Source organism: Eutrigla gurnardus (assembly GCF_963514095.1).
Source record: "Eutrigla gurnardus genome assembly, chromosome: 21".
Taxonomy (NCBI): domain Eukaryota; kingdom Metazoa; phylum Chordata; class Actinopteri; order Perciformes; family Triglidae; genus Eutrigla; species Eutrigla gurnardus.
The window spans coordinates 19,713,980-19,734,419 of NC_139932.1; the positions used below are offsets into that span (position 1 = coordinate 19,713,980).

Sequence of the window (20,440 nt, forward strand, 5' to 3'; positions counted from 1 at the left end):
TACACAGACGAGGGTAACAGCATACTCAGTTCATAAATTAGTAGGCAGTATGCAGTACATACACGTTGAGTATGTAGTATTTAGTAGGCAGTACGTTAGTACGGCCTTTCGAACACAGACTTTCGTATGTAAAATAAAAAACAAAACAAAAATGAATTATTATTATTATTATTTATATATATGTATATTTTTTGTATATTACAATCTATTATAATATACAAAATATATATATATATAATAATAATTATATATATATATTATAATATACAAACATATACATATATATAAATAATAATAATAATTTAAAAAATATAGTTTTAATACTATATATATATATATATACTCTTTTAATTTGCAAAAATAAACCTGCCTGCTTGGAAGTCAATGACAAAATGGTCCTACTTCTCACTGGATTTATTATCTCAGTAAACATTGTAAATATGAGTTTATGGACTCAATCTTTATTTAAAGTCTTCTCCAATGCAGCATGCTGTTCATTTAGTACATTATGGTCCCATTTAGAGTCAAATAGACCATGAAGCACAGCCGGCAAAGAGCCGAACGTGAGCGTCGTTTTTGTTGCGGAACGACAAACACGTACCGCGGGTGAGCGCGTGCAGAGACCACGTGACCCTCCGCGTATGCGCCGACAGAGGAGTGGCCCAGTGAAAGCGAAAGTGAGCGACTCCTCTCTCCCAGTTAGCAGCGGGCTGTGGAGCAGTGAGGATGGTCCGGACGGGTCCTGGTTTCCTTGGCGAACATGTTCTGAGAGTCCGCAGAGCCGTCCGATGGATCCGGATCCCCCTTCGGCTCTACTCTCTGTCTGCGTGCTGGTGATCTGCCTGCTCGGCTCCGACGGCGGTAAGTGCAACATAAACCCGAACTCAAGCTTCACTCTTTACTCTACTTTGATCCAAGCAAAACACTGCAATATAACAATAATACATAGATAAGTATGTTTTATTAAGATGATTATAATCGTTATTGCCATTTCAGTCACTGGCCTTCACGAATCAGTGACTGATGAGACAAAGCAGACTCATTAGAAATAATATGAATAATACAAGCTCTTAAAAAACATAAAGGTATCACATATTAATACAATCTATGTGGATGAAGAAACACATTTAAAGGAATTATCTGTACATGGGGAGACTCATCTACAGTGGATGAACAGATACTTCATTTTCAGATTCTGTACTATGAATTATTTAGTGAGAAATCGTAACCTAGAGGTGCTATAATGTAATAAACACTATCTAAGGGGGAACTATTTTCGTTTTGATCTTGCTATATTTCTGTATTTTTTATTTATTTTTCCTCTTTCTTCCAGACATAAACAGCTGTCCATGTCCAGACATTCCTCCATGGCCTCTCACCGAAGCCCCATCGCTGACCTGCTTCCAAATTGACCAGAGTCACCGCTACAAGTGCATCGCCGGCTACCTCAGGAAGGCGGGAACTTCAAATCTCATCAAATGCAAGCAGATCGACGGCGGTCCTCCACGCTGGTCCCCGGCCGTCCCCAGCCTCCAGTGCATACGTAAGATCCATACGCCTCTCCACCCAGTCCCACATTCCCCGGGCCCGTTAAGACAAGCTGCAAAGAGTTGTGTTGCACTTTTAAACCCGTGACAGAACCGTGCATGCTGCCGGGCTGCAGCGTGTACAGAAACCATTCCCCCAGATGTGAGTGTGTAACATCTGCTGTCCACTGCTGGCGGTGGTGTAGGGTCTGGGTGATCTGTGTGGGGGGGGGGGGGGGGGGTTCATATCCATTTTTTTATTGGATCAGAGTCAAAAACCAAACTGGAAGCAGCTGTGGAAAAACATTGAGTGATATAGCCATCAAATTAAAGTCTGAGAGGAACTCTCTTGGCAGCTCCTGCAGAGAAGGATCATCACCTCAGGGTGGGGAAACATACTGGAACGCTCTTGTGGCGACTTTGATTTAGTTTATATTAACATGTTCAAATATGAGTCGAAGCTCTCGATTAGCAGTTTCACATGACACTGATTCAATCACCGTGATATCGAGTCACGCCGCCGTGACCTCACGAAGATGACAAACATCTAAAAAGGATGAAATGGGGAAGTGATGACAGACAGTGGACGTGAACCACAACTTGCCCAGCTGGTTTATTTACTTCAGACGATGAACAAACTGCTCAACTTCTTGTGTATTTTGTGTTTCAGCCGATCCGAGCAGACCCACAGCAAAGCCACAGAATGACCCAGTAACACGTAAGTGTTCGCTCTCACACTGAACGCGAGACAATACTTTGAAAGGTGGTTTGTTTTCTCCACATGTGTGATTGATGATGGTTTGATCTTGCAGATGGTCACACTGATGTTCCCGGTGACGCCACCGTTATCACCACAGTCAGTGAGTTCTGTATTTGCATGGAAAAAAACAATCTTCAATGACACAACTAATAAAAAAAAATACATACTACTAATGATGAAATATGAAGAGAGAAGAACCGTCCCTCCATATTTCCCATAGACTATTAAGTTCCCAGCTAGACTTCAGAAAACTACTAGAAAAAGTAGTTAATTATTATTATTATTATTATATGTGTTTTCTAGCCTGTTTATTCTGCATTAAAGTCAACACATGACACACTGTTGCAGGTAAAGCACATGTTCAGTAAATCATTCAAATAAAAGCTGAACTTTAGTCACTGCCTGACTCGTACGCCTACATGGGGAATAAAACAAATACCATCTGTTTGACACTTCCTCTCCTAGTATTAGCAGTATTAGTTGTATTATAGGTGGTAGCATTACTAATATCAGTAGTAGTATCTTTTCTTTTTTTCTTCTCACTTTGTTTTATGATGTGAAGCACTTTGAGTCTGCCTTGTGTATGAAATGTGCTATACAAATAAAGTTGCCTTGCCTTGCCTAGTGGCAGTGAAGTAGTCGTACTTGCAATCCTTGCATGTGTTTGCACCACACGCTCACACGCATGCATACAGACTCAGCATGTTTTCTTAAAAGTGAAGTAGTGATGGTGGAAGAAGCAACAGATAGAAGTAAATGTCTTTTCTCAGCTGCAGCAGCAGCAGCAGCTTCCTCCAGCACCCAGATGAGCCGGACTATAAGCCCCTCCGTGAGCCCAGAGCCAGACGGGGCCGAGCCCACCTCGCCTGGTCTGCAGGTCTCGTCCGGTCCCTTCCAGGGTAAATACTGTACGGCAGAGTGGCTTCAGAGGACCTGTATCTGTGAAATGCTCCTCAGCTTCCCATGATATACGTTTTTAATATTGCATGTAAGATGAACTCCTATATTTTCCTTTCACAGCAGGAAACGTCGACGTGGCGACGGACCGGCCGACATCGGCCTCGGCCGCCATCGAGTCTGTGAACAACAACAGCACAGCAGACGCTCACGTGTCGCCCCTCACGGCCCCCAGTAAGCCTCCACGCCGCCGTCGTACCCGTTTGTGCCGAATCTAAGTCCGGCCGGTGCGGTTAAAAACATCTCATTGTCTCTTATCTGCAGCGGCGATCGGCTGCGTTTCGTTGGCGATCATCTGTTCACTGATCGGAATCACCTTCTATTGTTACAGAAGGTAAGTGGGAGGGGGAAAAAACAGGATTTATTGAGTTAAAGGTATGGTCTACATTCTGGAAATCAGTTGAGCCTCTGAGACCCGCCCCCCAACCAAACCCCTCCCCTCAGTGTTCCACGATTGGACGAGGGGATTGGATGGAGGGTACGAGCCAGTGGGAGCCTTGCGGAGCAATGGCTCCCACTGGCTCGTACCCTGGCTCGCTCCCAATTAAATTCCAAATCGTAGACCATAGCTTTAAGTGGACAAACTCATTATGTCACCGGTTATGACCTCATCACTGTTTTCCTTTGGTGCCGTAGGTCAAAAAGGGAAATCCCGACGGGGACGCCAGAAGAACGGATCGCCATGAATAATGATCCGTCTGTACACTGAACAGTCGGATCGTCCCGCCGCAGCAGCCGGACCTCCCCGGACCTCCCCGGACCTCAAAACAGGATCATCTCCGTCTTAACAACCAACGTGATGCTGTTTGGGCATTTGCCAGAAAGCAAAATGGCTGACTTGACATTTGACTTTTTCCCTGGCGTGACCATCTGTTGAATAAACAGCTGGAGCTTTATTTCTACCCTGGAAGGATTCGACTGGTGAGATCATATAATGGGCCTCATTCAGCAACCGCTGTGAAGAAGAATATAATATCTCAGTTTCAGTCAAGATTCTGATTCTGACTTCACCAAATATTATCGTTCTTACCTCAGAACAAATTCTACCAAACAAAATAACTGCTTATTGCATTTTCTTCAGTTCTCACAGTTAGACTCTAGTAGGATTTAAATCACAATCACATTTGTATAATTTCAATTATTACTTTCATTATAATACAAAGCATTATGACCTTTTACAATAAAATAAAACATGACTAATTCCTATACATTTCTGTGCTTTAAGAACGCGTCATGAATACGACGTAGACTTTTCTCAGGAACAAATTTAAGAAAACACTTACATATTGGTGAATGAAGCCTCTAATTCCTCATTAGCATATGAACCAGCTCGGTGCTATGAAGCTCCATTTAAAGGCATTTAAAGGACGCTAACATTAGACCTTGGAAAATTAAAAAGGCAGAACTAAAAAATGTAGCAAAGAATAAACAAAAATGTGATTGGGAAAGTTAGCAGGCTACCTTAAGAGCAAAGCTAAGCTAGGCTAATTAGAAAACATGACTAGACAAATATATTTACATGCATAGTTCATATTTGTTTGAACATATTTTGTCATTTCCTGATATTATAAATTAAATATTGATATCACACGTGGTAATGTGTAAATAATAAAGCACTGCTTCAATAATATGTAGTTATGGTCTTTTTCCAACCGCCTACATTCGTTATATAAAAACATAATAGTAATAAAACGCACAATAAACAAAGCTAAAGATGAATTTGTCCGAGTGCGTTTTGTTAACCGCGGTTGTCCAAAGACAGACTTGTAAAAAACACAGGAAGCCACCTTTCTAACAGTAGAAAATAAACAGTCCCTGTTATAAAAATAAAAGCTCCTTAACATCAAGGAAATGACCTCAGCGTGTGTCTGCGTGGCTTCGTGGTTAGAAATGCTGAAGTCAGTCTGCAAACCGAGCTGTTTGCAGTTTGTTTACACATCATTCAGATGAAGACCAGATTACTGCCCCCCCCCCTCCTTCCTCCCTTTCCCCCAGAATAGAATATAAATTAGTCACTCTACATCTGTTTAATGTTAGCGCACAATGAAAAGCGGAGCCTAAACAGAAGCAGATGTTTGGCAGTGGGAGCGATGTTTATACATCGTCTGCCACACAACTGCCTTCATGGATTTCTTCTCTTTTTTTATCCCTACAACCAATATTACTGCAGACTTGTTCTGTCCATTATTACCAATACACGTTTTTCTATTCGTGTTCTGTTATCTGGATGAAATTAAAGGTTTAGTCGTAGCTTTTTAGTTACTTTTAAAAAAGGTCAAAAGATGAAGAAGAAGTCACAAGAACAGCAGTTTTCTCTTTTTTTTAATACTCAAACATTGTCACACAATCACAAGCTGCTCTCTAACGGTGTACACACACACACACACACACACACACACACACTGGAAAAGAGAAAATTAAAAACACGCTTTCAGACCTTTTTTGGTGCATCTGGGTGACAGAACACCAAACATAGTTCCCGATAGCACGAAAGTCCTTTCTCTTTTGAAATGACGCAGGAAAGAGCGTGGTTAGAAAAGCGCCAGCAGCATCATGTGGTGGACCTGCCGGTCGAGTCTCCGCGGGATCTCGGCCATCGAGAGCACCTCGTCCGCCATGAGGAAGGCCGTCGGCCCGATGCGAGTCCACACACACCTCTCGCACAACGGCCCGCCGGCAGACACGCCGTCCGTCTGGAAACAAGACAAAAGTCCACCTTCAGACTCTAAAATACACCACAGACCCAAAACATCTGGACATGTTCGCGATGGAGAGAATAACGACTCACCTCTGTTCTCTTGCCTTTGGCTAGTGTCTCCTTCTATGTGCCAGTGTATGGACTTTTTAAATGTTCTCTTTTATTGCACCTTTTAAACTTATTGTATCTGTAGCCCTTTTCTTTTGTGTGGCTTTATTTATCTTTGTTTATCTTTTCTGTGCCTTTTTTTGTGTTTATTCCTTGATTATTGCACTTTATTGTGAAGCACTAAGCCGTCTGTAAATGCGCTATATAAATAAACTGACATTGACAACAACCTTCCTGCTAAGGTTTAAAAAACAACACATTTGACAGAAAATGGAGTCCAGTATTGAGCATATTGATACAATGACAGTTTAAGATCACCTCCAACCCCTAGAAGGTAGTGTTGTTGTATTGTTTGATATTCTAGCATTTTGTCTTTGTGTTTCTATTTTCTTATTTTACCACCGTTTTATTTTTTTATCAAACGATCAAAGCAAATGTAACTGATGGTATGGTTGTACTGAGAATAAAAATAAAGTTAAAAAAAGGCTTATTAAACAGCGTTGATGACAGAAACTGTGCTCTACCATTTGCATGCATTACAATAGTGGCCTGTAGGAGTTCATATGTTCTTACGCATTTCATCTGCTGTTTGCACATGATGAACGCCGAGCCGGGCGTGGTGCAGTTGGGGCATTCTGAGATGCAGCACGGCAGAGGGTCGCCCGCCTTCATCAGCGTGCCGGGCATCTCCGACTTCAGGAAGTATTCCTGGAGACGACAGGAAGTCGGTTATTACCTGAACAAAGGTGTCGTTGCTGTAAAAACATGGTGCTAAACCGGTTTCACCACATCAGGAGCTACAAACATTTAGACTCTGTTGGAACTCGAGCCTCAACAACACAAATATTATGTTTTACATCTTCCAAATATGTTTTTTGGGCGGAGGGGAAGGTTTGGGAAAGCTTACGCCTGAGGCCAAGCAAGGATTTGTAGCTGGTAGGCCTGCTGACTTATGAGCTTGGCAACAAGAGCATACTTTCTAAAAGCACTTAATCAAATCCAGGCGCCATGAAACCCAAAAGGCTAAACAGCGCGTTGTGTTTGACTTCAGCTGTGGCAGGGCTCCAGACAGGAAGACACATTCCGACTATATCAAGTGTGTAATGTAAGAGAGCGAGCGATTATTTTTTTAACGTCTTATTCTAAAGAACGCACTCATTTCTCATGAAGAACGTCACCATTGATAAGATGACGACATCCTTTTATCGGGCGTGCTGACCAGAGGAGAGATAAAGGAAGAGGAAAAGTCACTTTCTGAAAGGTGCTTCATCTGTGAAGTTACTAAGATTAACCAGTGCTCCCAGTGGGAAATCACATTAAAGACACTTGAATACCATTAACCTTGAAATTTGAGCGTGAGTGCAGTCTTTAGCCAGACCACACGTTTAGAGATTTGAGTGCAGGAAGTGAAACTGAGAAAAAAAGTTGATCTTAATCGTGTTCAAGTGTAAGCTATGAACCGCAGCAACACCCTCCTTCTCTTGAACACAACCTTTAACACCCTGATAAAAATAAATAAATAAGGCGACAGAGGTGAAGGGTCATCTTTGTGAAACCAGAAGGAGAGGAAAGACAAGAGGAAATGGAAATAATAACTTACTTCTACTTCTATTTTCCATTTGCTGAAATGTGCAGATTTGTGCATCGCTGCACTCTAACAATGCAAGAAACGTCCATAAGTGAACCTGCAGAAGCATTTAGGACAAAGGCAGCGTGACCACGTCTTACCCCGGCCATCGTGAGGATGCGGCGGATGGTCTTGGTGATGATCAGAGTGGTCTTGGCCCGAGTCACCGCCACATACAGCAGGTTCCACTCATCGTCAGGAATGTCATCTGAGCAGAATAGCAACACCAACAGATACAGTTCCTCCTGCATAGTAAAGCCAAGGAGTGTCTAACGCCGTGTAAAATCTATGTCAAAGAAAATAAACGTACGGAAGAAGAAGTCGGGGTTGAAGTGCAGGTTGTGCTGCGACGAGGGAACCTTGGAGAAGTCGTCGGTGACCATCACGGTGTCGAACTCCAGACCTTTGGCCTTGTGGACCGTTCCCACGATGAAGTCTGGAACAAAGCGGTGGCAGGTTTGTTACCCGTGTTGCTGCATGAGAGTTCATAATTTGGGTTTTCTCCCATGTGAGGCCTTTTTTTAAAAGAATCTTATACCCGCTTTGTGGAAGTCATCCTCGAAGCAGCCTTCCAGGCGCCTCGCCAGCTCAGGGATACGCTTCCCGTACTTTTCAACGATGCTGAGTTTGGCGTCCAGCTCCTTGTCCTCGGTCAGCGTGACGTAATTCTTCAGAGCCCACAAGGCGTTCGGGTTATGCTTGGCGAAGGAGCGAATCAAAGGATCCCTGATGACTGAAGGATTTAACGTGGGTCGACATAAAAGAGAAGAGAAGAAAAAGACTCGAGGTAAAGCGTGGGAACGGTTCTGAAACATTACACAACCAGTGAATGTGTGTATGAATCTCACACTCTGTCCCTTCAGTCAGCTGCCAGATGTCCAGGATTCGGTTCAGGCCGATACCACTGACCCCCTGATGAGAAGTGATCAACGTGTGTTGCTCTCGTTAGATGAACATCACATGTAAGCTAAACGCTTGCTACGACTCCCTTGTAGTGTGTGTTGGTACAAACTCACTCCTATGAAGTGGATCCGGCAGCTCGGGTTGCAATCCGTGAGTCGAACGGCTTCGCTGAACACACTGATGTTGCATCTGGACAAGATGGCCGTCTTCCCCCGGCCGAGACTGGTGCCGGCGGTCAGAGCCGCTCCGACCGCGTCCGCGGTCTCGTCACACACGCCGCCTACAGACAAAAACGGTGGGAATGCGATATTTTCATAACCTCATTCACTTCCAGGGCACTAAAAGACAACGTCAACAAGTCTGCGGCGCTTACCTTTTTGCCTCCCGCCCACTAGGATCTTCTCCACTCCCTTGCACACGCTGAGGATGGTGGCACCGACGTAGGCGATGTCGGCACCGAACCGAAAGCTCTGAACAAAGTCAGCAGCAGCACGTAGCGTTATGTTTCTGGTTAACGCCAAACGGATGAGTGTGTGTGTGAGTGTGTACCTGCGTCAGGTAGAAGATGTGCGTGTGCTCAACGATGCTCAGTGCGTTGACGGCTCCTTTGAAGGTGTAGATCTGCTGATGAGGATCTCCAACCAGGATTTTCCCACATCTCTGAGACAGAAGCACATCCATGATGACTGAGAGGAGGGAGGGAGGGAGGGAGGGAGGGAGGAACAGCATCACTATCAAAACGTTTTTAATCATTTAATTATACTCAAACACACACAGATTAAATGATGATACCTGGGGTGCAGTCCTGGGCCTCATCGATGAACAGGACGTCGTATTTGTCGGACAAGCAGGGCTTCGGGGTTTGGAGCTGCCATAACTTCAGGTAACCTGGGAATCAAACGTTCCGTTCACCACCCCGAGCAGCGTTTGAACACATTTGCTTCTATCGGTTTCACTCATTTGCGGGTTGCGTACCGTCGTGGGTCATGTAGTGGGCATCTATTTTTGTCGCTTTGAGTTCCTTCATTTTGTTCCAGATCACTTCTGCGTCTCGCGCATACAACTAGAATTGCACAATAAAAAAAATAAAATAAAAAACATGGTTCATGTGGGGCTTTGCAGCGCTCTTGTTGTTGCTTATAACGTTCATACCACTTGTTCCGCCGGCTCTATGAACTCCCGTTCGGCGTTCTTGACGTTGCGGAAGCTGGGGACGTGTTGAGTCGTGATGGTCTCGTCCGTCGACGCCATGAAGGCGTTGAGAGTCGTCACCACCACTTTGGCCTTGGCAAAGCCGCCGCGGCCCTTAGGCAGAACGGAGTTGATGGAGTACGGCTTCAAGTTAAAGGTCAGCTTCTGACAGACTTGGTACCTGCAGCAGGCGAGACGGATCACGTGACCAAAAACGCCCGATACGGAGCAAGAAAAAGAGAAGTTATTACAGAAATCATAATAATAATAATTCTTTATTTATATAGCACTTTTCACAGCACAGAGTCACAAAGTGCTTCACAAAACATATAAGACAACACAGTATATACAAAGATGAAGAGCAGCCAAGAATAAAACAACGACAGTAATTAACTGCCCTGCAGTTCAAAGGCCTGTCGAAACAGGTAGGTTTTTAACTGCGCCTTGAAAGCTTCAGACGACGCAGAGGCTCTCAAGTCTGAGGGAAGAGCGTTCCAGAGTCTGGGGGCCACCGAACAAAAGGCTCGGCCCCCTTTAGTTTTGAGGTTGGTTCGGGGAAGAGCGAGGAGCCCCTGGTCGGAGGACCTTAGGGACCGGCTAGTGGAGTAGGGCTGGAGGAGGTCGGAGATGTAGGCCGGGGCAGACCCATGCAGGGCATTGAAGGTGGTTACCAGAATTTTAAATTGGAATCTGAACGCTATGTGGAGCCAATGTAGGGCGCGGAGGATAGGAGTGATATGGCAGGACTTCTGTGAGCGAGTTAGCAGCCTAGCGGCAGCGTTCTGGATTAGTTGTAGACGGTCCAGAGATGATTCATTGAGGCAGGTAAACAGTGAGTTACAGTAATCGAGTCTGGATGAGATGAAAGCGTGGACGGCCAGTTCGAGTTCTGAGTGGGATACCATGGTTCTGAGTTTAGCATTATTTCTGAGATGGAAGAAGCAGGTGCGGGATAGGGTTTTGATGTGTTTATAGGAGCATGTTTTGATCAAATAAAACGCAGAGGTTTCTCAGGCTGGAGCGGATGTTACAGGTTAAGGCCCCCATGTGGGCAGTCACCTTGGCTACGATGGGATCAGCAGCAACAATGAGAACCTCAGTTTTTTCTAGGTTTAGCTGGAGGGAGTTGCCTGCCATCCAGTTCTTAATGGTGGCTATGCATTCGAGGAGAACATTTATTTTTTCTAAGTTATCTGGTTTAAAAGATAGATATAGCTGGATATCATCCGCATAGCAATGGTAGGAAATGCATTTGAAGCTATTGATTTCTATTGAAATAAGAGGGGAAACGCGCTTAAGTGGAAGTGATTCTAGTGCCGGGATCAGAGATAATAATCACAGATGTGTCCTAGATAACAGCGCTCTCTCTGTGGTTAAAGAGGCGTAGCTGACGGTGGTCAGGCCTGATCTAGATACATGGAAAACACGCTCCGCTGCTACACTCTTTAAAGGTTACTTCTAGATAACTCGCCACAAAGTTGATGTTTTTGTTGAAGTAGTGAGAGGCATAACATCCTGTTTGCATTTATAGGTTACCTTCGTGTTCTCACTCAAACAGGTCATGTGATGTGTTGGAAATATATGATGTATATAAAAACAAAAAATGCCACAATCTGGATTTATGACTACATGAGAGCATATGATGGGGGACTTCCCACCTCTTCCCAATGTCGCTGAAGGCCAATGAGTGGACAGTCTTGCAGGCCACGTTGCTAGGGAAACGACGCTTCGCCTCACTGGCCACCGACTTGTTGAAGGCCACGTAGAGGAAGCGGAGGTGTGGCCGCTGCTCGGCGTACTTCACCAACGTGGTCGTCTTCCCCGTGCCTGTGGGAGAAAGCACGGCACGTTGACCTACGACCTCTACCTGCATGGCTGGCCCGCATTATTGATCGCCAACATTTACAGACTATCTGTGCATTTCAAAAGGATGCATTTATAAACAATACAACCACATTTCCGTTATGATGAAAACATATTTCACATCGTATCACTAAACCTATTCTTCATCGACTTCAGAGCAGCGATGCAACCTGAAGAAAGTACAAACATAAGCATGTAAACACACTCTGGTTGCCTTAAAGTCTTACAAAGAGCAACAGCTCCCCTGGTGGTGGCTCAGCGTTACTATTACACAAAAGCATTGCATGTGTTGAGGAATACAGTGAAGGGACCGAAACCAATACTGAATACCTGACTCAAACAGCTGGATCGGATATGAGCTGATCTGGTGTCAGACACCACTATTTTACATATATATATATATATATATATATATATATATATATATATATATATATATATATATATATAGAGGTCTGTTTCACTTAGTTTGACAAAGATTGCAAGGCAATGTTTAGGTGAAGTCTTATTTTCATCAATTCAATGTATTATGCCGTATTATTTTTTGCCACTTTACCTGCAAAAGCCACGATCTTGACCACGTGGTCTTTCTGGATGTTGTGGCTGAGGATGTGCTGCTGTTCACCTGTGAGCTGAATCTGAGGCCGGCTTGCAGAAACACATAAAATAAAGACCGTTAAAAATCTACGGCATCCATTCGTTCAGTGCACTTCCTGTTGGCGTGTCAGTGACACTCATCGTAACTTGGGTCCTCACCTGTTCGGCCCGGAGCCGACAGAAAAGGGTCCGTTCTCCATCAGGTGAAGTATGTAGTAGATGTTGTAATGTATCCTGGAGAGACCAGAAAGAACACTAATTGTAGGGACGGAGACAAGAGTGACGTGGGGATTTGTTAGTGCTGACACTTGCAGGTCTTACTTGTTACTCATCTTGATGTTGCTCCTATTTATGGCGAGCAACATGGTGGCCATGTGGCTGAGGTACTCGGTGATGCCGGTGTGTGACATGCAGCCGGCGAGCAGAGACACCAAGGCCTGCACGTCACCAACACTCTCACTCAGGATCAGAATGACGGCCATGGCTGCGTACGGGTTGGGACCCTGGAAAGTGGACACAAACGACGCAACTTCATTTTGTCTGTATGATTACCAGAAGACGTTTGTGTATTTGTGTTAGGGCCGGGCGAAATGGACCAAAAATCATCTCTCAATATTTTTGCCCATAAAGGAATAACAAAAACAAAGTCAGCTCCAAGTCAAATTAACATGTGAAAAATGTAACACAGGTACTTTTATTAAATGTACAATATCAACATGCGCTTGCTTTTTAAATAACAATACATAATAATATTAAATTAAAATGTTCCTTAAACTTTGAGCTTCTGAGTTGTGTGAGGGACGGGGACAGGAGAAATAGGCCAACTGGCGGCTCCACCAAAGAAACCTATAGCGTTATTTTAAACGCGACATAAATCTCGATATACAAGATATATTGTCTTATCCTATATCGGGTTTGAAAATATATCGATATATTTTAAAAACCTCGCTATTTCGTCCAGCCCTAATTTGTGTGTGTGTGTGTGTGTGTGTGTGAGAATTATACCTCAATATCAAGGTTAAAGGACTTCTGAATATCAGGAATAAATAATCGGATGGAGGCTTCAGCTTGAGGAAAAGGCGATGTTTCTTTACACACTCCCGAACGTCCTCCGGCCTCACCCGCTCTCCCACCTTATGCTGGGCCATTAAACTACACACACACACACACACACACACACACACACACACACACACACACACACACACACACACACACACACACACACACACACACACACACACACACACACACACACAGACAGAGAGAGAGAGAGAGAGAGAGAGAGAGAGAGAGAGAGACAGAGAGAGAGAGAGAGAGAGAGAGAGAGAGAGAGGGGGGGGGGGGGGGGGGGGGAACATTTGTACAGAATGTCGATGTAATATATTTTTGGTGGACAACAAAAAGAGACATTGCAGTGACTCTTCTTTGTGTTTGTACACTTCCAGGATCTGCAGACTTACACAACAAGGTATCGTATGCTGTGCTGAGATGATGGATTCGTGATGCTGCTGTTCTTCAGGATGGAGTTGATCTCCAGGACCGTTTCCTTCTCCTTCATCATGTAGCGGTAGTATTGTTTCTTGAACGGGACAAACTGCCCAATGGAACACAAACATCCAAAACAATGATTTAAATTTTGGGGCGCTTTAATTTACTTACAAGTTTGAGAAGGACTAGAAGAGATCAAAACACGCTCTGAAAACTCAACAGTGTTAAACAACATTACCCCTGTCAAGTAAATATATAACTGTGTTTAACCTTGGTGTCCTGGGCGATGTTCCTCCAGTGATGGCAGACACGGCTGACACTGCGGTAGAGGTCCAGGGCCGGGACCAGGCACAGCACTTGCCTCAGCACCTCGTCTGGAAGATCGTCCATGCAGCCCTGGGGCTGCAGCAGGACCTTCCTACAACCCAGGAGGCCATAGTGGGCGTCAGGGAGGGCCTCCACCTCCTCTCCCATGTTGTGAATGTCACTGTCACATTGGTCAAAATCATCTCCAAACAGCTCTGCTGTCATTCCCTCCAGATAATCCACCACTTCTTCCTCATTTGTCCCAGACTGTGACTCTGCAGCTAACAGGCTGACATCGTCAACCTCATCCTCCTCCTCCTCTGCTGCCAACGGGGCAGCTAACAGGCCGATATCGTCCTCCTCCCACTCTTTAACAACATTTGGCTCTTCTTCGGGAAAAAGCTCTCCATTGAGTCCATTTGTGCGTGTGGACGAGCAGGACTGGGAGGATTTTTGCGGACTGGAACGGAGGACTCCTGTCACACGGAAGAAGTTGTCGATCCCCTTCTGTTGCCCGGAAGGACTTCCAGCGGGAGGTGCTGATGGTAAACGAAGTGAGAAAGATTTAATATCTTCAAACTTTTTTTACTTTGAGTACACTTTTGTCGATGGAAGCAGAAGAATTAAAGCAGATTACCATACTTCCGTCGCTTGGTGGGTGTTTTTGGGTAAAGCCCTCGGTTGGGGTCACGATGGCCGCGGGTGACGACGTGGGGTTGGGTGAGGGCGTTACTGCCGTTTGCACTTTGTCCCAGTTCATCACAGCCCTCTGCATTCAGGTGTCTCCTTTTGGCCTTTACTGGACAATGAGAACAAATACCATTTAACATTAATTTTATTTTTACAGCTCTTCTGTCTGTATTTATCCCTCATCCCTCACTTTATGTCTCTGTTTGTTTATTGTTTAGTCAACAAGACAAATTCCTTGTTGGTGTAAAAATCCTTCTTGGTAATAAATGAGCCAGTCTTTAGTTTTCCTCCCTGTAAGTTAGATGGTTTGAACACTGTTGGTTGCTACGGTTTGTCCCCTCGTAGTTCATTTTAAGAAAGCCAAAATCAGCTACAAACCTACCAGTTAACTTAAGTTTGAATATTATGGAAAAGGTAAAAAAAAAAAACGTGTTCTAGTCCTTTAGCTGCATTCCGTTAAAATGCTCAAACTTTAAGTTTAACGTTAGTTAGCTAGCTGGCTAACATGCTCGCCTAAACTTCTGACTTACCTTTAACAGCCATCTCTACCGTCGCATCCATAGTTTAAGTTAAAGCTTCAGAATGTGGTTTGCCGAGGCCACATTTAAACGTATTAAAGCTGGACGACGTAGCTTGAACAAAATACAAAAAGGTCGTATCAAAGCATGGACTCTGTACACGGTTCCGCTAGCACGCCATTATTACGTCTCACGTCAATTTTGTAACCAGTAGCCTGTTCGTGAACATCTAATGTTCCGCCATGGCAACAACGAATTAACTTAATAATCTTTTTTTGTAGTCTTATTCGTCGTTTAAGAAAGTGCTGCGGAGTTAGCAGCCACCGATAATTCAAGCAGAGGTGCTTCCTTGTTGTTGTTGGTCAGGAAGCCACGTGATTGGCCGGTTCTTCTTCTTCGTTGAATCTTATTGCGTGGCTGCGAAACTACTTTGAGCGCACGTTATCGCCACCTAGAGGGCCAATCCGGGATCACATCTTTTTCTCCGTAAATACACAGGGGAGTAAAAGCACCGTAGCAAAAGCTGTTTGCTGCTATATTCGTGCTATAAATGTTGCTCCTTTACACACAGTTAAGTAAATTAATTATATGTTTAATACCTACCGGTATAATTGATAATTAAATTAATTACGTGTTTTGCTAATTTTAAAATATCTAGGGCTGATTTTTGTGGGTGAAAAAAACCCCCATCTTTCACAAACTACAAAAAGGTATTTGTAAGCGCAAAGTCATATGCACGAGATCACATACTGTTTATATAGCATGCAAATACAAATATAAGCTCTGGCACATGTAGAAAGTACTTGTTGAAGTCAGATTGAGCGAGAAAAGATTTCAGGAAAGAGCAAAAGGTCATAACACATTTATTCATTGGTCATTTCTAGTTGCTAGGGTAAGTACAGCATCAACCAGCTTCTTACACCACAGCAAGGTTGAAGGCACAGCATGAATTATTTCCCTATTAATCAGTTATTTATCATGACAGTATTTCTGTTATAACATACAAAAAAACCCTCATATTGTTAACACTGTTAATATATCAACTAAGTACTATATGCAACTGTTATCGCAATGCATGCGTTTCTTTAGTTCCCAGGATGCCTTCAGACAAAACCCAGAAGGATGTGAGCTTGTTTAAAAGGTCCATGAGAGAAAAAACAAAACGCTAAAGTTAATGAAGCAAGAATTGCATCGTACTTCAGCAAAAGCTGCGGAGAAGTGTTACGAGGTTAATTTGTTTCTCCCGTTAAATCAGCAAAAACAGTGCGTTAGGAATGTTTTACAATTGCAAGTAATTACATTTCATCAAATAAGTAATCTCGTAAAAACCTGGAAAGTATTAATTGTCAAGTAAGGCGTTCCGAGAACGGAGCTGCAACAGATTGTGTGTCAAGTGTGCAAAACACTTAACACACGACTCCACTCGAGTGCGTTTCAGGCCTCGAGGCGTTTGGTCGTACCTCCGGACTGGAAACAAAGAGGGTTCCAGCACGGCAGTGTAAACAGAGCTCCTTCACGGCTTCACGGAAAACCAAGACTTTCATATCTTTGTGTTCGGTGTGATTTACACACAAAGTTGGATTGCGCCTTCTAACTCCCCACACGGGTCATTAAACATCATAGAAACATTAAAAATTTGAGGTTACAAAGGGTCTTAAAACCACAAAGCAACAACAACTTTTCATATTCCTTTCTTATCACAATTTTGGAAGTCATCTTAATTTGTTTTTTTCTTTTCAATACAGATTTTCCAGCAGATTTTGACTTCTCCTCCTCCTCTCATTCTCGTTTTCCCTTCACTGCTTCAGGACCGGGAGCTCCCTCGGCTTAAAGAAGGCCTGAACCATCCCCATGGCGAAGATGTACACTTTAGCGTCCACCACGATTTTTTCTTTCTTCATCAGATCTGCCAGATAAAAACAAACACATCAGATGTGTGCGTTGGCGTCCCGCTCACCGCTCTGAGAAAGGTTGAAGCCTCACCGTCTATCTTCATCTGGAATTCATCCAGAGGTAAAAGAATGACTTCCACAAATTCTGCACAGAGAGGACGAAGGATTGTGTGATGATTTGCTTCGTGAGATAAAAAAAGAAGAATTCTGTGTCGGACATAATAAAAGAGGAACATAACTCACCTCCATCGCCTGGGGGGAAAACAGAAGAGAACAAGATCATTCAACATGTATTTCTATATATAATACTTCCTTTTCTGTGAGGTTTTTAGGGTTTAGTTCGTATCCAGAAGACAATTCTATGTGAAATGTTCCTCACCGAGCTGCTGTGTCGGGTTGATATTCTCCCCTTCATCTCCGTTGATGTTGACCATGATGATCTGGGTGGTGCAGTTAGACAGACCGGGGTCCAGACAAGTCACTGCCATCAAAACAACATTACGATTAGAAAAACGCAGCTGACCCCTGAACCTTCCCAACTCCAACACACACAGGAGATAAGATACAGCCAGGAGATAATCACGTCTTTAGTGAGGATACCTGGAGTGACTCCCACCACCTCCCCCTTGTAGCCAGTTTCTTCTTTAAGCTCCCTGAGGGCCGCAGCTTCAGCACTTTCCCCTTCGTCAATCAACCCTGAGACACAGCGGAGACACACAAAAACCCCGATCAATATTTTACAAGAGTCTTAACGGCCCCCCAGAAAAAGAATGACAGGCGGAAAGCGTTCCGACCTGCAGGAAACTCCAGAGTGTGGCATCCCATCGGAGGACGAAACTGCTTCACCATGACGACGCAGTCTTTGTGGAGCGTCCGCTTCAGCAGGGCGATGATTCCAACGCCTGCAGGAGAAGCAAACACTCTCCTGTTTATCACACACACACACACAGCCACACACACACAGCCACACACTCACACAACGGAGACACTCACCGTCTGCATCAGTGTTGGTTTGCCTCGTCGTCCTTTTCACCGTCTCCCAGGTTCTGGTGGATGAAAAACAAGGTGAGACTGTATGCAGGAGACGCGTTTGACTGTGAAGCCAGAAGACAGAAGAGTACCTGGTGCTCCCGGCGCGGTCCACGTACGTCGTCTTCTCCAGCTTCAACCACTTTCCTGTCGCCATGAGCTGCAGCGACACACACACACACACACACACACACACACACACACACACACACACACACACACACACACAGCTCATTGAAGACACAATAAAATAAAGAATAAAGAACATAGAAGTTGCATGGATCAAAAATAATTGTGATTAAAGCTCAAAAAGTGATTAAAACTCTTTAAAAAATGGCAGCAAGACACACTGGAATCACTTTACCATACATTTAGTCAAGAAACTACTTTTTTTTGTATCCCAGATCTCTATTTCCTGAAGATCGTGAAGTAATAATGTATAGATACAATTACTTACCATATTATTATTATTATTATTATTATTATTATTATTATTATTATTATGTGATATAAATTGGTCTGTCACGTTGCGTGTTCTTTTTTGTAAGTACTGGATGCTTGAATTTCCCTAGGGATCAATAAAGTAAGTAAATAAGTAAGTAAGTAAGTAAGTAAGTATCTCTCTACCTCTCTCTCTCCATCCATCTAGCATGGCGAGCCATTTTTTTCAAACCATTGTGACGATATTTATGATAATTAATGATTTATTGTGAGTGTTTTGTTCTTTCAGTCCTATATATCGTCTCATCCTACGTCACAGCACATGACAGCTTCGGTCAGAGTTGATTTTTAGGCCACAGTCGGCGTTAACTTGCCTCTTCCTTCACTATGTGAGGAGCAGCGGTGTCTTTGGCTTCCTCGGAGTTGCTCATTGTCTCTTTCTGGGAAAATGGAGGGAAAAGTCGAGTCAGCTCAATAAATAAATGGCACAGTTCACTATGAGTTCAGCTGCAAAAAAAATAAAAACAAAGAGTTTTTTCCCCGTTGCATTTAGCTGCTCCGACCAAGCACCGCTAACCAGGTTCAACTCTCAACTTTTATCTTTTTTTAGCGTTTATATTCCGTTTCCTTTGCGTATTTAAACGATAGCTAGCTTTAACATGGCGACGCCACCGGAGGTTGGGAGTCGTGCATTGTTTTAAAACGTTAGACTTTAGTGATATAAAATGAACAAAACGTAACTACACTCACGTGAAATCCCAAGCGACGCGGTGGAAGTAGAGATGGGGGAGAAGAGCAGCGAGGCGTCACTCCGTCACCACTTCCGGGTACCGCCGACAACGTCACTGTAGTCCAGCGATATCCTTCAGTCAGTCAAATCATATATTTAATAGTTAATTCTCCCATTTACTACATACCAGCACGTTTTAATGTCTACACGGTTAAAGACGTATTGGATTTTGATATAAAAATACGAATACATATATTCCCCCTGGACGCCTCCCTCGGGAGGTGTTCCAGGCATGCCCCACCGGGAGGAGACCCCGAGGAAGACCCAGGACACGCTGGAGTGACTATGTCACCCGGCTGGCCTGGGAACGCCTTGGGGTCCTCCCGGAGGAGCTAGGGGAAGTGTCCGGGGAGAGGGAAGTCTGGGCGTCCCTGCTCAGGCAGCTGCCCCCGCGACCCGGTACCGGATAAGCGGAAGAAAATGGATGGATGGATGGATGAATACATATATTTTGTTTTTTTATTATTAATTATTTCGGCATATATTGTTTAAATGGGTGCACGTTATGACCGGGGATGTGATCGAAAAGGCATCAAAAGGGCATTTTTCGTTTCACCTCGACTTTAAAGTGAATATATAATTATAAATATATCAAATATTAGATAATTATTAATAATATATTATTGATATAATATATGTATAATTATGGTGGTTGGTAGTGGTGTTTTAAGCTACCCTATTATATTCATTTAAAATATATAAATGTAGTATGCATATACTGTAGATAAAGTTTAAATATATTAAGTGAAAATACATATTCACAGCATTCTCTTCATACAAAGAAGCACCAGAATGTCCAGAACCCTCCATTCCTGTTTATACACTCATATTTTACACCAAATTACAACTAAATACACAACACATTGTGTTAAGAAGTTCCTGGGAAAAGGTAGTGATTCCTCCTCTTTTTAATAAACGATCTACGTCGCGAGTTCTTACTGACCCCTCCCACATGTGCACCTCTAAAAAGAGCCTTCCCTATTGTAAACAGAGATGTGTTACATAATTCAATAAAGCGTCGACTGTTCAATGTGATATTTAATAAATCACATT

At 43.6% G+C, this 20,440-nt stretch overlaps 3 protein-coding genes across 8 annotated transcripts; 1 reads left to right on the forward strand and 2 right to left on the reverse strand.

Annotated features, from left to right (window-relative positions):
* Positions 1-660: 660 nt before the first annotated feature.
* On the forward strand, positions 661-4,511 carry il15ra (interleukin 15 receptor subunit alpha). 6 transcript variants are annotated; one of them, XM_084038307.1, is made up of 8 exons: positions 661-861; positions 1,334-1,543; positions 2,197-2,250; positions 2,339-2,386; positions 3,057-3,185; positions 3,310-3,417; positions 3,508-3,577; positions 3,880-4,511. In XM_084038307.1, the coding sequence occupies exons 1-8, from the start codon at positions 789-791 to the stop codon at positions 3,950-3,952; spliced, it is 765 nt and encodes a 254-aa protein (XP_083894433.1). In that variant the 5' UTR covers positions 661-788; the 3' UTR covers positions 3,953-4,511. The 6 variants fall into 6 exon arrangements, with proteins under 6 accessions (XP_083894433.1, XP_083894431.1, XP_083894436.1 ...); XM_084038305.1 differs by having other exon boundaries at positions 664-861; positions 3,307-3,417; XM_084038310.1 differs by having other exon boundaries at positions 664-861; positions 3,066-3,185; positions 3,307-3,417.
* Positions 4,512-4,649: 138 nt separating this feature from the next.
* Positions 4,650-15,581, reverse strand: fbxo18 (F-box DNA helicase 1). Its single transcript, XM_084038303.1, is given in 22 exon segments — positions 4,650-5,936; positions 6,623-6,757; positions 7,778-7,884; positions 7,987-8,112; positions 8,215-8,409; positions 8,525-8,588; positions 8,693-8,859; positions 8,953-9,049; positions 9,129-9,265; positions 9,372-9,467; positions 9,555-9,642; positions 9,732-9,951; positions 11,429-11,597; positions 12,190-12,281; positions 12,390-12,464; positions 12,552-12,733; positions 13,236-13,309; positions 13,312-13,382; positions 13,694-13,827; positions 13,992-14,566; positions 14,665-14,826; positions 15,248-15,581. Coding segments are annotated over 22 exon segments (3,159 nt in total). The 5' UTR covers positions 15,279-15,581; the 3' UTR covers positions 4,650-5,774.
* Positions 15,582-16,082: 501 nt separating this feature from the next.
* On the reverse strand, positions 16,083-19,403 carry nudt5 (nudix (nucleoside diphosphate linked moiety X)-type motif 5). Its single transcript, XM_084039249.1, has 9 exons — positions 19,339-19,403; positions 18,972-19,031; positions 18,249-18,316; positions 18,121-18,173; positions 17,922-18,029; positions 17,728-17,823; positions 17,507-17,608; positions 17,219-17,272; positions 16,083-17,141 (listed from the first exon to the last, which is right to left on the reverse strand). The coding sequence occupies exons 2-9, from the start codon at positions 19,026-19,028 to the stop codon at positions 17,032-17,034; spliced, it is 648 nt and encodes a 215-aa protein (XP_083895375.1). The 5' UTR covers positions 19,029-19,031; positions 19,339-19,403; the 3' UTR covers positions 16,083-17,031.
* Positions 19,404-20,440: the final 1,037 nt, after the last annotated feature.